This window comes from Microcebus murinus, chromosome 17 (assembly GCF_040939455.1).
Source record: "Microcebus murinus isolate Inina chromosome 17, M.murinus_Inina_mat1.0, whole genome shotgun sequence".
NCBI classification, from domain to species: Eukaryota; Metazoa; Chordata; class Mammalia; order Primates; family Cheirogaleidae; genus Microcebus; species Microcebus murinus.
In genome coordinates this window covers 11,929,714-11,942,622 of record NC_134120.1, presented here as the reverse complement: position 1 = coordinate 11,942,622, position 12,909 = coordinate 11,929,714, and the positions used below count along the sequence as shown (strand labels likewise).

General features: G+C 42.2%; 1 protein-coding gene across 2 annotated transcripts; it reads left to right on the top strand.

The window, feature by feature from the left end:
* Positions 1-978: 978 nt before the first annotated feature.
* Positions 979-11,619, top strand: SERPINB12 (serpin family B member 12). 2 transcript variants are annotated; one of them, XM_012774511.2, is made up of 7 exons: positions 979-1,146; positions 3,338-3,418; positions 4,609-4,743; positions 6,097-6,214; positions 8,916-9,058; positions 10,037-10,204; positions 11,215-11,619. In XM_012774511.2, exons 1-7 carry the CDS (start codon positions 979-981, stop codon positions 11,617-11,619), a joined length of 1,218 nt encoding a protein of 405 aa, XP_012629965.2. The 2 variants fall into 2 exon arrangements, with proteins under 2 accessions (XP_012629965.2, XP_012629964.2); XM_012774510.2 differs by having other exon boundaries at positions 3,338-3,472; positions 4,603-4,743.
* The last annotated feature ends 1,290 nt before the right edge of the window (positions 11,620-12,909 follow it).

The window sequence follows — 12,909 nt, the reverse complement described above, 5'->3', positions numbered from 1 at the left end:
ACCTGACATCTTTCAAGATCTATTATTTCTTGAACAATATTGATGACTGACTAAAGTGTCTCAAGTTCTGTAGGTTTCATATGGGATGAGTCAAAAGGGAGTGAGAATGTTAACAAGGTACGTGACTCAGGACAATATGCTGGGCATCTCCTAAGTGACAGAACACTGAGGGGAGAGTACAGGCAAGAGTCTTCTGCAGAACCAGGCATAGCCCATGGAGAACGAGATGAATGATGTTCGCCTGGCTGCTAACTTGACCATGAGGAATAGTAGCCTTTGACTTTATTTTACCTGTAAAGGAAGTTCCACCACAAAGAAGGCAGAATTTTGTTCCTCAAAAGCATATGTTTAAGTCCTAACCCCTGTATCTGTGAATATGATCTTATTTGAAAATAGGTTCTTTGCAGATGTCATCAAGTTAAGATGAGGTCATACTGGTTTAGGATGGGCTCTAATTCAGTGACTGGTATCTCTAAAAGAAGAGGAAATTTGGATATGCACACGGAAGATAAAGGGAAGAATGTGAGGATGGAGGCAAAGATTGGAGTGATTTGTCTACAAGAAAGGAATGGCAAAGATTGCTGGCAACCACCAGAAATTGGGAGAGGAAAGATTTTCCTTGATTGTCTCTAGAATAAATCAACACCTCAATTTTGGATGTCTGTCCTCCAGAACCGGGGGAGAACTTGTTGTTTAAACTATTTGTTTTGTGATATTTGTGATGTTTTGTGATATGGCAGCACCAGGAAACTAATTCATTCCTCTACATGAAAATAGATCTCTATCTCTATCAATATTGACACCAATAATTACATACGGGGATGATAATGATCTTAGTTTCCCAGTTGTTAATAACATATTGCATAACAGTGAATGATTGTATTTTGGGTACTTAAAATAAGAATTGTTTGTTTACCTGTTTTTTTCCACTCACCGTTTTCTCCCTTTTTTTGGTTTTAGACTATTAGGCGTTTTACAATGGACGGTCTTGTTGCAGCAAACACCAAATTTTGCTTTGATCTTTTCCACAAGCTAAGCAGAGATGATTATTGTAAAAATATCTTTTTCTGTCCTCTGAGTCTCTCGGCTGCCCTTGGTATGGTCCGTCTGGGAGCTAGAAATGACAGCGCACATCAGATCGACGAAGTACGTACCTTTAAGGTGCTGCCTGGGGTCCTGAACATCCTGGTCTGCGGGCCAGGTCAGACGCTAGTCATACTCAGGAAAGTCGCGGTGCTCACCGCACCCTGGACTTGCTCGGAGCTGGCACTGGCATCTGCTTCTGAGCCCTCATTTGTATTAATATTCCCCACACTTTGCTGTCTCTTCAATCCTACCATTCTTCCATGTTCAATTAAACTTCTACCTCCTTTATTGTGTTTCCCCATCCTCTCCAGTCTGACAGCTTTTCTCATTTGTCTTCTCTGTCTATCTCTGCATGTCTGTCACCCTTTCTCATCATTACTGATACCAATATTGCTAGTAGCTTTCAGTAAGTGTATGCGTTTTCTCTCTCACCTGATTCATTCATCAGTATTTATTAAGCACAGATGTGTATCCAGAGGCTGGAGATCTTGGTGTTCTCCTGGGCTCTTCTCTTTCTCTCTCACTTTATACCACATTTATCAGAACATTTTGTTGGCTTTTCTTTCAAAAATATATCCAGGATGCAAGCTCTTCCCATAGCCTCCCTGAGATCTGAACTGCCACCATCTTTTCTAACTTGCACACTGTGACAACCTTCTGGTGGGCTTTCCTGCTCTCATGACAGTCTGTTCTTAACATGGCAGCTTGAGATCCTTTTAAAACCTGAGTCAGATCCTGTTTCTCTTCTGCTCAAAAATCTCAGACTTCTCATTTTGCTCATCATAGAAGACCAAGTGCTTACAATGGCCTATGAGGATCTGACGATGTGAATCCCAGATAATCCCTGTGACTCCATCTCTCCCCTTTCCCCTCCTCCCTTGCACCTGTCACATTGGTCTCCCACTTCCTTGGGGGAAGCTGCGCCATCCTGTCTTGGGGCCTTTGCTCTGGCTGCCTTTGCCTCATGGCTCAGATTACCTCAGATAACTGATTTTAGTTTTCTTTCTCCTTCAAGACTTTGATCAGGGTTTACCTCCTCTAGAATGCCTGTTCTGACCTCCCAATCTAGTGCTGCATCTTGGATCTCAATTCCATAAGAAATTCCTACTACTTCTCCCCATGTGGCATTTTCCACTGTCTAACATACTGCACACAGTAATTAATGACTATATGTATTGCTCTTTGTATGTCTCTTTCACTAGAATATAATCTCCTAGAGGGCAGGGATCTTTGTCTAGGACAGTACTTGGCTTAAAGTAGGCACCCAATAAATATTTGTAGGTTGAATGAATGAAGATGATAACGACTCCCCAAATAAACTGTAAGCTCCTGAGGTTGGTCTTATGCTTCCTTCCTTGGATTAGCACATAGCACAAGGGTTATGTGTGAATATGGCTGTTGCCCCTGAATATGGATGAATCAAATTTATGGATTCAGGCAGAATGTGTTTGGAGTCATTCTACGTTATTCATCTACTTAGATTGGGTGTATTATTACTTTCTTATTCCATTAGAAAAACTTAGCATTAGAGTGTGGTTTGCATCCTCCAGGTCAGGTTTCAGATGTTCTTCCTTCAGGCACTTGGGGGTCATCTGCCAACACACTTGGTCTGAACAGTGCAGGACATGTCACCATCCTGCACCAGCCTTACCTTTCTGTAAGGCTCTGGACAACTTGTCTTTGCTGTCCTGGCTTCCTTGATTGGTGCAAAACTCTGGAACAGCTCTGTCTGACACAAATCTAATGGGAGACACACAGTAATTAAAAAAAATTTTAGTAGCCACATTAAAAACGTAAAAAGAAACAGGTGAGGCTAATTTTAATAATAAATTTTAATTAGCCCAATATATCCAAAATACTATCATATCAACCTGTAATCAACATAAGGATTTTACTGAGATATTTTACATTCTTTGCTTTTCATACTATATTCTAGAGCTGGTGTGTATTTTGAGCTTACGGACAATTCAGACTGGCCATCTATGCAGTGCTCAATAGCTGCACGGAGCTCACAGATACCTCTGTATTCTTTTTGGTTGTATCCATTCATATATGCATTTCTGGGGGGTAGCATTCAATTACTTCCTCTCCATTTCACCTTACAACCCAAGAAAAGAAGCATCCACTTTCCTTTAAACTATTGTTTGACTATGTAATCATTGTCATTGTCACATTATAAAAATGTTTCTGAAACTATTTAGACTTCCTGCTGTCCATACTGTCTGAAATACCCTATTCCATTATCATGCAGGTACTACACTTCAGTGAAATTTCTCAGAATGAAAGCAAAGAACCTGACCCCTGTCTGAAAAACAATAAGCAAGAAGAGATGGCTGACAGCTCTCTGGAAGGGCAGAAGAAAACAACAGAATCTCTGAGTCAGCAGGTGAGCTGCTACATGAACTCCTGCTCCTCTTCTTTACAAACTGTTCATTCTGGCTGCACCATTTGGTGATGGTTGCTTATCCCCAAACATTAGGTCCTGGCTGCCTTCAACAGCAATAACCTCATGTGATCTGCAATTTCTTTCTATGTGTCTTATATGTCCTTGGCTGTGAGCTTGTTTCCTTAAGAGTAGGATCTAGTATCTTCTGCTCATGATAAAGAAACTTAGATATTTAATAATAAAACCCTATTATTCACCTACTTCTATAGGCCACGGGTCCCCAGGAAGGAGCATGATTAAGGACGAAGCGCAGTAAGGGGTAGGATCCAACATGGAAGTGTTACTTTCTCCTTCTACCTCTGCCTGTTCTAGTTCATAATGAAAACTGTACTGACACATAAAACTTTTATTGACTGTTTTGTACCAGGAGCAGGAAAGATATTCTTCAGGTTATATATTCTCCTACCTTAGAAAGTTTAAAAGGAGGTAGAGAGATGATTGTCTTTCATATACCCTTTTTTTTTTTTTTTTTTTTTTTTGAGACAGACTCTTGCTCTGTCACCCAGGCTAAATGCTATGGCATCAGCCTAGCTCACAGCAACCTCAAATTCCAGGGCTCAAGCGATCCTCCTGGCTCAGCTTCCCAAGTAGATGGGACTACAGGCACACACCACCATGCCTGGATAATTTTTTCTATTTTTGGTAAGATGGGGTCTCGCTCTTGCTCAGGCTGGTCATTGAACTCCTAACCTCAAGTGATCCTCCCGCCTTGGCCTCCCAGAGTGCTAGGATTACAGGCGTGGGCCACCACGCCTGGCCACATATGCCTTTTTGAGTACAGAGAAAACTAGGGTGCACCATTCTGAAATACAGGGTGTATTGCTGAGTCCCTAGACATTTTTCCTGTATGATCTTAACACAAATGTGCGAGCCATGATCTCCCACTGGGACCACTTCTCATCCTTTCTTCCTCTCTTTTTCCCAACTTGTTCCTTGACATAGTAAGACAGACAAATGACATCTTACTAAGCAGCTCTATCTTGCTTCTGTACAAAACACCTGTCTCTTAGGGGTGTTCAGCTTTTCTGATAGACACATTTCAGGTCACATTTTGTTTCTTCTTTTGTTAGGCCGAGTCTTCAAATGATGAGAGTGCACTGCTTGGCTGCTACTTCGGAAAGCTTCTCTGCAAATTAGACAGCATCAAAACTGATTGCACCCTGAGCATTGCCAATAGGCTTTATGGAGAGCAGGAATTCCCCATCTGTCAGGTGAGTTGCACACACCTGGTGATTTAAGTTATCACATAGCATACAATTGAAAGAAAATGAGTATCTGGATTACTCACCTGTTGTCTAGAATGCAAACCCCTCTGACGGGATGATATGCGGGGGACTTGTGGGGTGTTCAGGACCCACCTCTTTCAGTCTCCTACTTTTGTTTTGGTCCTCCCAGTTTTCACCTTGAGCAGTTGATGAGGTCAGTCAGGAGTAGAATTGAGTGGATGGAGAAGGGTCCTATTAAGAACAGCCTTCAGAGTGTGTGGGGACGGTGACGGCATTATTTCCTGATGTCTTTCCCTGTCAAGGTGCCTGGTAGATGCACTTTGTACCTCCCCTACCTGTTGGCTTCCCCCCAAGGCAATTCTCTAAAGTCACCTTTGGCATCAGTGAAATTGTGCTCACTGTGCTTTTTCTAAGTAAAGTGTCACAGCAGAAGGAGACTGCACTTTGCCATTTGGAGCAAAAGGTGCAGGACTTGTCTCTGTGGATAAACAGCTTTGTACCTAGAGCAAGATGTGTCTCCATCTGGGCTCTGGTTTCCTCTCTAATCCCTAGAAGAGCCACACACTAAGTGATAAATGTAAGGAATGTGGCTAGTGGCAAAGATGCAGCACAGATGGTTAGGGCTGGACTAGTCAGGGATGGGGACAGCCCACTTCTGACCAAAATAAGTGTGTTCTCTTACAATAAAAATGAGATTTTTATCTTTTGCATTTTTTTCCAACTAGCTTTCTTTTTTGGAATATCAATTTGCATATCATACAATTCACCTATTGAAAGAGTACAAATGAATGGTTTTGATATATTATAGTATACATTTTTTAAAAAGTTGTGGTAAAACACATATAACATAAAATTTGCCATTTTCACCATTTTTAAGTGTACAATTCAGTGGCATGAATTACATTCGCAATGTTGTGAAACCATTGCTCTATTTCTGAAACTTTTTCATCACCCCAAACAGAAATTGCAACTGTTAAGCAAGGTTTTAGTTCTTAAAAACGGAAGCATTTTACAGCTGAGTCTCTCAAGTTACTTGACATTTATCTTGTGATGCCTCCACAAATGGATTGTCCAGATAAAATGACATCTGGTAAGAAAGGCTCATGCCTTTGTGACTGTAGACTGCATCATGAATAAAAGTTTTATATCTTACAGTGTCAGCACAAGAGCAGAAATGTCTCTGGCTGAATTAAGACTGGGGAAGAGATAGAAACTGACATGCCTGTTCCTCCAGTGTTAATGACCAGACTTGTCTGTCTCAAGACTGCCTCACACTTAACTAGTAATGTCACTATTATGACTTTATTGCATGATTTCCCCTTCATTCCAACTGAACAGGAGTATACAGATGGTGTGATTCAGTTTTATCACACAACCATTGAAAGTGTCGATTTCCGGAAACACACTGAAAAGTCCAGACAAGAGATTAACTATTGGGTTGAATCTCAGTCTCAAGGTAAGGAGGACAAAACACATGGTAACTGGAATTCTTTTCCATTTAAAAGAAAACCAGGTTTGTTATGCAGCTATAAAAAAAAATAAGTGGACTAATAATACCTTTTGTAACAACCTGGATGGACCCAGAGACCATTCTTCTAAGCAAAGTACTACAAGAATGGAAAAACAAACACATGTGCTCACTATTAAATGGGAACTGATTGATCAGTACGCATGTGCACATGTGGTAGTAAAACTCAACAGAAACCAAGTAGATGGGAGGGGGTGGAGGGGATGGGTAAATTTACATATAATGGATACAATGCATGCTACCTTGGTGACGGGCACACATATAACTTTGGCTCAAACTGCACAAAAGCAAAACATGTAATCAAAACATGTAATCAAAACATCAAAGGTATGCATGAATACCTTTGATAAAATTCATACTGAGGATATTCTCTGGGGCCTTTTCTTTAGGCAAAATCTATAATATTCTGAAATGAAAAAAAAAAAAGAGAGAGAAAAGAAAACCAGGCAGCCCAGCTTTTCAGATTGCCAGTCTGTTGGGGTCAGAAGTTCCCATATGTAGAATATGCTCAAAGTGTGATTTGAACAGCCAAAATGCTTACATATTACTGTTATTATTAGTCCTTTGGTCTGTGGGCTTGTTGACCCTCTGTGGAAAAGAAGGGAGGGGACCAGCCCCAGTGGGTGCTGATGCTCTATGAAGGCCTTAGAGAATGTTCCCTTCCAACATTGCATCTATGGATGTGAAAAACAGAGTAAGGTCTTGCCCACAGGCCTAAAGGTTAGTGACCTGAAGGGACAAGTCAGGCTGCTAGATGCAGATTAGGGCAGTTTTTGATTGCCAGTGTGGAACTTGGGAAGAATTTCATGTGCAATGAAAAGTTTGGAGTACCCGAGAGAACACAGGTCGTGCATTGCTTCCCCATGACCCACGGCATTGGCACAAATTTTGAGTGATTGGTGTCCTGGGAACAACAGCTGACTGCCCTTGGGTTGTCTTTGGCACAGGTGCAACACTTTCTGCTCTGCTTTTCCATTTGGTTTCTTTCTTTCCACGTCTCCTCCACTCCTCACACTGACTTAGAGCTGGGATACCTCCGCCTGGCTTTTCCTTGGGAGAAATCCCCAAATTCCAAAATTGTCTGTTCTTCCTTCTTGCACATACCACAAAAATTCCCATTTCTTCAAGCCTCCACTCAGGTGTCAGGAGGAAAACAGTTCACTAAAGGAGTTCATCCTGAGTATGTAGTTTCTTCTTAGTAAGTTAAGTCTCCCAGAGCATTTTAAAGGTGGATGATGTCAACATAATCTGTTATTATTATGGGATTTAAGCAGAGATCTTGATGTGGAAGGAAGGGTTGTTTCTTCTTAAGAACCCAGCAAGCATTCAAGTAACTGGTGACTTGGTACTTTCGGGTAGAAAAGCATGCACTTTTGATGAAGATGAACTATTGACTGATGGCACTGGGCTTTTCCAGGCAACCTCAGAGCTGTGCCATTGTGGGAGTATTACTGAAACTGCAGGGGGGCTCTGCCCTAGGTCTGGTTGCTCACTGCACAGAAAGCCAATTACTGAGACAATGAGGATTGCTAAGGAAGAAAGGAATTTTTAATATGAATGACGTCAACTGGGTGACGAGGGAGGGAAGTAGCCTTAAATTTGTCTCCCTGACTAATGGAGATGAGGAAGGGATTTTATAGGGGTTAAGGAGTGTGGCTATGTGCATCAGGGCAAGTTGCGTTGAAAGTCACTGAAGAGGGTGGTTTGATTCATAGGTCACAATTTAGTGAGGGATGGTGAGTCTTGGCGTCAGGAAGTCTGCAGCAGGGACCTTGGAATCTCAACTCTTGCAGAAATTTTGCTGTCTCTGGGAAACAACTTAAAAGGTCAAGTAGTTAGTTAAATGTTGCAGGGTCCTTGTTTTTAAGCCCTACTGGCCTGGGAATCCAAAGCACAGGAAAGCTATGGGGAAAATGTGTATGGTGGTTCGTCCTGCATTTGTTCACAGGGCTGGTTACAGAAGGAGCCCCAGAGCTTAGCCCAAAGTTGGAAGACCCAAGAACCCATCCTACCTGGTCTTGTTGTTTCTTGGCTGTGTGGCCTCACCTCTTACTGGATGCAGTTTATTCTTTCATAAAGAAGGGATAACAGTACCTCCTTCCTATGGTTTAGGTAGGATGGAATGAGAGAGGGCCCATGAACGTCCCAGTAAAATAGACTTTATGTCATGGCCTACTACATTTATGTATATTTTTGTTTATATGTAAGCACATATACTATGTTGTGATGAGTGTTTGAGATGGAAGTTTATACCATAGTCTTTTCTGAAAGAGGTTATCATATAGTCAGGTGACTGGATCTATAATTTGAAAGACAAACCATAGTATGAGATGTCTAAGGACAAGTCCCAATCACAAGTGATAGAATCAGAGGAGATTCTCCATGTTAGAGTGCTCTGAATCAGATCCCCCCAGGGTGCAGTGAGAGGCTTCCTCCCCACCCCTTAACCCCCACGCTTACCTCCATATCCCCTTCCTGGGACTCAAAAGGGTTTAATTTTCTCAGGTTAGCTCTTGGATGAGACACTCCCTAGTGTTGATGTTGTTAAGCTGCATTAAAAAAAATCTATATGCATGAATACCTTTGATAAAATTCATACTGAGGATATTCTCTGGGGCCTTTTCTTTAGGCAAAATCAAAGAACTCTTCAGCAAGGACACTATTAATGATGCGACTGTGCTGGTGCTGGTGAATGCTGTTTACTTTAAGGCCAAATGGGAAAAATATTTTGACTGTGAAAACACAGTTGATGCACTTTTCTCTCTAAATGAGGTACTGTATTAGAGCTCATGGTTTTCTAGCTATTCAACTCATAATTTCCACTGAGTAAAACTTAGCTCTCTGAGTTATAGCTTATTATTTATAGCTTAAATAATAAGAACATTTAAAGCACATGAAGTTCACTGGGTGTTTTTTTTGCCAAATACCTACTGCACTGAATATTTTTCCATTCATTATTTCCCCCAAATACATTATGAGATGAATGTTATTATTATTTTCACTTAGGATCTGGGGGAATAAAATGCAAAAGCTAAGTTAGTTAACCAAATTAATGCATAAGGATTCACATCTGTGAGAATTTGCCTGAGAAACCTGCGTTTTAAGCCACTGGGCTTAGAATGGGAGGAAAGAACAAGGGTTGGATCCCAGCCAACCACTTGTTATTTGGTTAGCTTGTTACTGGGGACAAGTTTTTCTCTCAAGCACTGAATGTCCTCATCTGTAGATTGATGACACCTCACCCTTTACCTCAAGGTTATTGTGAGGTTTAATGTGCTTGGGGGTGTCCTTCCTCTGAAGTACGCCTTTTGAGCAGGGGTTGTTATTTAATATGTAGATGATTATTGTTTAGCCACGGCTCCCATCAGTGCTGTGGTGGGCTCCTCCAGGTCAGAGGGGACAGGGTGGTTTGAGGCCAAGAGGCAAGGTGAGGCAGGCATTGAAGATGGACAGCTGGCAGGGCTCGTTTCTGCTGACCAGGCAGTGGGAGGTGCTCGTATAGAGAGTCTACCAGCAGCAGTCTTGAGAGCTGAACAACTGGCTAAAAACACATAAAGACACAGTATTAGCAACATAAGGGCCAACCAATCAGAGGGCAGACTTTCTTGGGCTGGGTTACTGGTGTGGTTCAGGACTTCTGCGGCAGACTCGTCTCATCTTACAGAACCTCTGTTCTCAGGGGAGTTGGGGCCATGTGCGTTTGTGAGCTTCCCATGGCCATCCTGTGACTTCCTACCTTGTCTCCTGCAGAATGAAAAGAAGAATGTGAAGATGATGACTCAAAAAGGTCAGTATAGAATTGGCTTCATAGAGGAGCTGAAGGCACAGATCCTTGAGATGAGATATACTAAGGGGGAGCTCAGCATGTTCATCCTGCTGCCGTCTTGCTCGCAAGATAACCTGAAGGGTCTGGAAGAGGTAAGTAAGTCTTAATTTCCATGTCTCTACAAAATATTTAATTATGGATCTTTGGAGAACAACACTGTCTACCATCTACAATCCTGAGGAAGGCTGATACCTGGGTAGTACCTGAGCTGTCAGAGATATCAAAGAGTATATAAAAATCTGAATTAAATGAGATATTTATTCCTTATTTGTTTAGACCTAAAGAACAAATGCCAAAAATATTGGAATTGACATTTTCCCTCTAATCTCTTAGTTCTCTGCAACCATTTTTCCAAACCAAGGGGTCTGGGTTCTGAGTAACTTGAGAATTGCTACAAATAAAACAGCTTTTCCTTCTCCCTGAATATCCTGATTTCTGGTCACATACTCAGAGTTGTTTTTCTCTAGCTCAGTTAAAGACCCTTTAACTGAATCTTGTTTTTGAGCACATGTACCTTGACAGGAGTAAGGATTTTGACACCAGAATAGATTGATTGTTAGGTAGGAATTAATGAAGGCTGGAGAAGCTCAGCTACATATTATCCAGTGCGGTAAAGACATAGGGATAGAGGGAGAAAGTGAGAGAAATACCTGGATAGCAGGCATAGTAATTATAATATCAATAATAATCATTATTCAATATTTACTCTGTGCCTGCACTGTGTTAACTACTTTACACACATTATTTTGCTAATCCTTGCAAGAGCCTAATAGTATTACCTCTATTTTTTAGAAGAGGAAATTTAACTTCAGAATGTTAGAGCTTGGCCAAAGCACCCAACTAATCAACTGAGCTTTGCTGGGCTTTGAACACTCATCTGTCAAACACCAAAGCACGCTGGAACTCAAATTGTCCCATAGCTTTTTCTAAAGAGGAAAGATGTTTGCTTGGAGGAATTTTAAATGGAACCAGACTATTCTGAGGCTTAGAGAAAGACCGTGAAGGTTGTCATTGACTGTAGAAACAGACTCATGCACCTAAGGTGGGACATTCTTTGCAAACTCATAATCTGACCCTGAATATTATTTTCTTCCTCTTGTAGCTTGGAAGGAAAGTCACCTATGAAAAACTAGTGGCCTGGAGCAGCTCAGAAAACATGTCTGAGAAAATGGTAGCTGTGTCCTTCCCCCAGTTCACCTTAGAAGACAGCTACGATCTCAATTCTATTCTACAAGACATGGGCATCACGGATATCTTTGATGAAACGAGGGCTGATCTTACTGGAATCTCTCCAACTCCCAATTTGTATTTATCAAAAATCATCCACAAGACCTTCGTGGAGGTGGATGAAAATGGTGCAGAGGCAGCGGCAGCCAGTGGGGTTGTCGGCATGACTAAGTCAATGCCATCATTGGTGGAGTTTAATGCCAACCACCCTTTTCTCTTTTTCATCAGACACAACAAAACCCAAACCATTCTCTTCTATGGAAGGGTCTGCTCTCCTTGAAAGAAGCACACCCTCTAGCACGTGGGAGCTGGAGGAAAATGGCCATATATTCTTTCCCTTGTATAACAAGGTCACTTGCCTTTTTGCCAAAATCTAAAGCTGACCACTCCCTTCCTCTGGCCATCAGCTCGGCTTATCCTCGTCTTCCTCTCCCTCTGCAGCTGTTTTCATCTGAGTCTGTTGGTATTGAAGGGCTCTTGCTCCCTCTCTAACCTTTCCCCACCCTAAACATTCAAGCATATAAATTCATCCTCTGCAACCTGAAGTAAGCACCATTGAGAATGGTTTTCATTTTATTTGTTACCTACCTCCTTAAGAAAGAATCCTGAAAGTTCAAGTCATTAGACCCATTCTAAGAGATGGCAAACTCAGAAGCCACTTTAACAGATGGCAAGAGAAAATATTTGACTAAAATGTCTTTTGGAAACTCAGCTCTATTTCTAGGGTAGTTATAATTGTGGCCATCACTGGTCAGGATGCTCTGCCTCTTCCTTTTCTGTCTTCTTACTGTATGGAAGATGTCCTGTGAGGTCTCTGGGAGGTATCTTGGGGTGTATCTAAGTGATAGCCCAAAGATATATGAATCCCCCAGCCAGGACTCATTTTGCACAGAGCAGGAGAATGATATTTGTCTTGGGAATCTGACACTGACCCAGGAGTTTGCAAGTCGATTTAGAGGTGATTGGTCTCAGTTTTCCTTTTTGAGTCCCCTAGGGCTGCGATCCCCAATCCTCCGGCCACAGACCGGTACTGGTCCATGGCCTGTTAGGGACTGAGCTTCAGAGCTCCACTGCCCATGCCACTGTCTGTGGAAAAATTGTCTTCCATGAAACCAGTCCCTGGTGCTAAAAGGTTGGGGACCACTGCTCTAGGGCACCATTATTGAGCACTTTCCTGTCTCTTCTTCACCTCCTTCTTCAGAGAATTCCCAGCTGTGGCTTGTTTCTCCTACATACCAGGTGTGTTCAGGTGTGGGGAGCAGCACTGAATCCTGGTGGACTGCTGCCCCCCATTCAACTCTCTCTGCCCTCTCGACCTATGTGTCCTCTCCGAGCCTCATGTTTGACCACATCGTCACAGAAAACATGGGCCTGAGCATGATGCACCCAGAAATCCTTGTCAGGAAGGCCACTGGCTTCATCTCAAGCCCCCGTCTGCTGAAGCCCGATGCCCGAGTGTTCCTCCTACTCCCGGCGTCGGGACCTGTGTTCTCTGCTGTGGCAGTCTGAGCTCTAAAGTTTTGCCTTAGCTGAGTGCTCTGGAATGTCCACAGACATGTATAACTCAAGT

What these genes read in the sequence shown, in the direction of transcription:
- SERPINB12 (XM_012774510.2), top strand. Translation starts at nt 979, where the DNA reads ATGGACGGTCTTGTTGCAGCAAACACCAAATTTTGCTTTGATCTTTTC. An exon ending in AGGAATTCCCCATCTGTCAG is followed by an intron (nt 4,744 to 6,096) that starts GTGAGTTGCACA and finishes CCAACTGAACAG; the next exon opens with GAGTATACAGATGGTGTGAT. An exon ending in CACTTTTCTCTCTAAATGAG is followed by an intron (nt 9,059 to 10,036) that starts GTACTGTATTAG and finishes TGTCTCCTGCAG; the next exon opens with AATGAAAAGAAGAATGTGAA.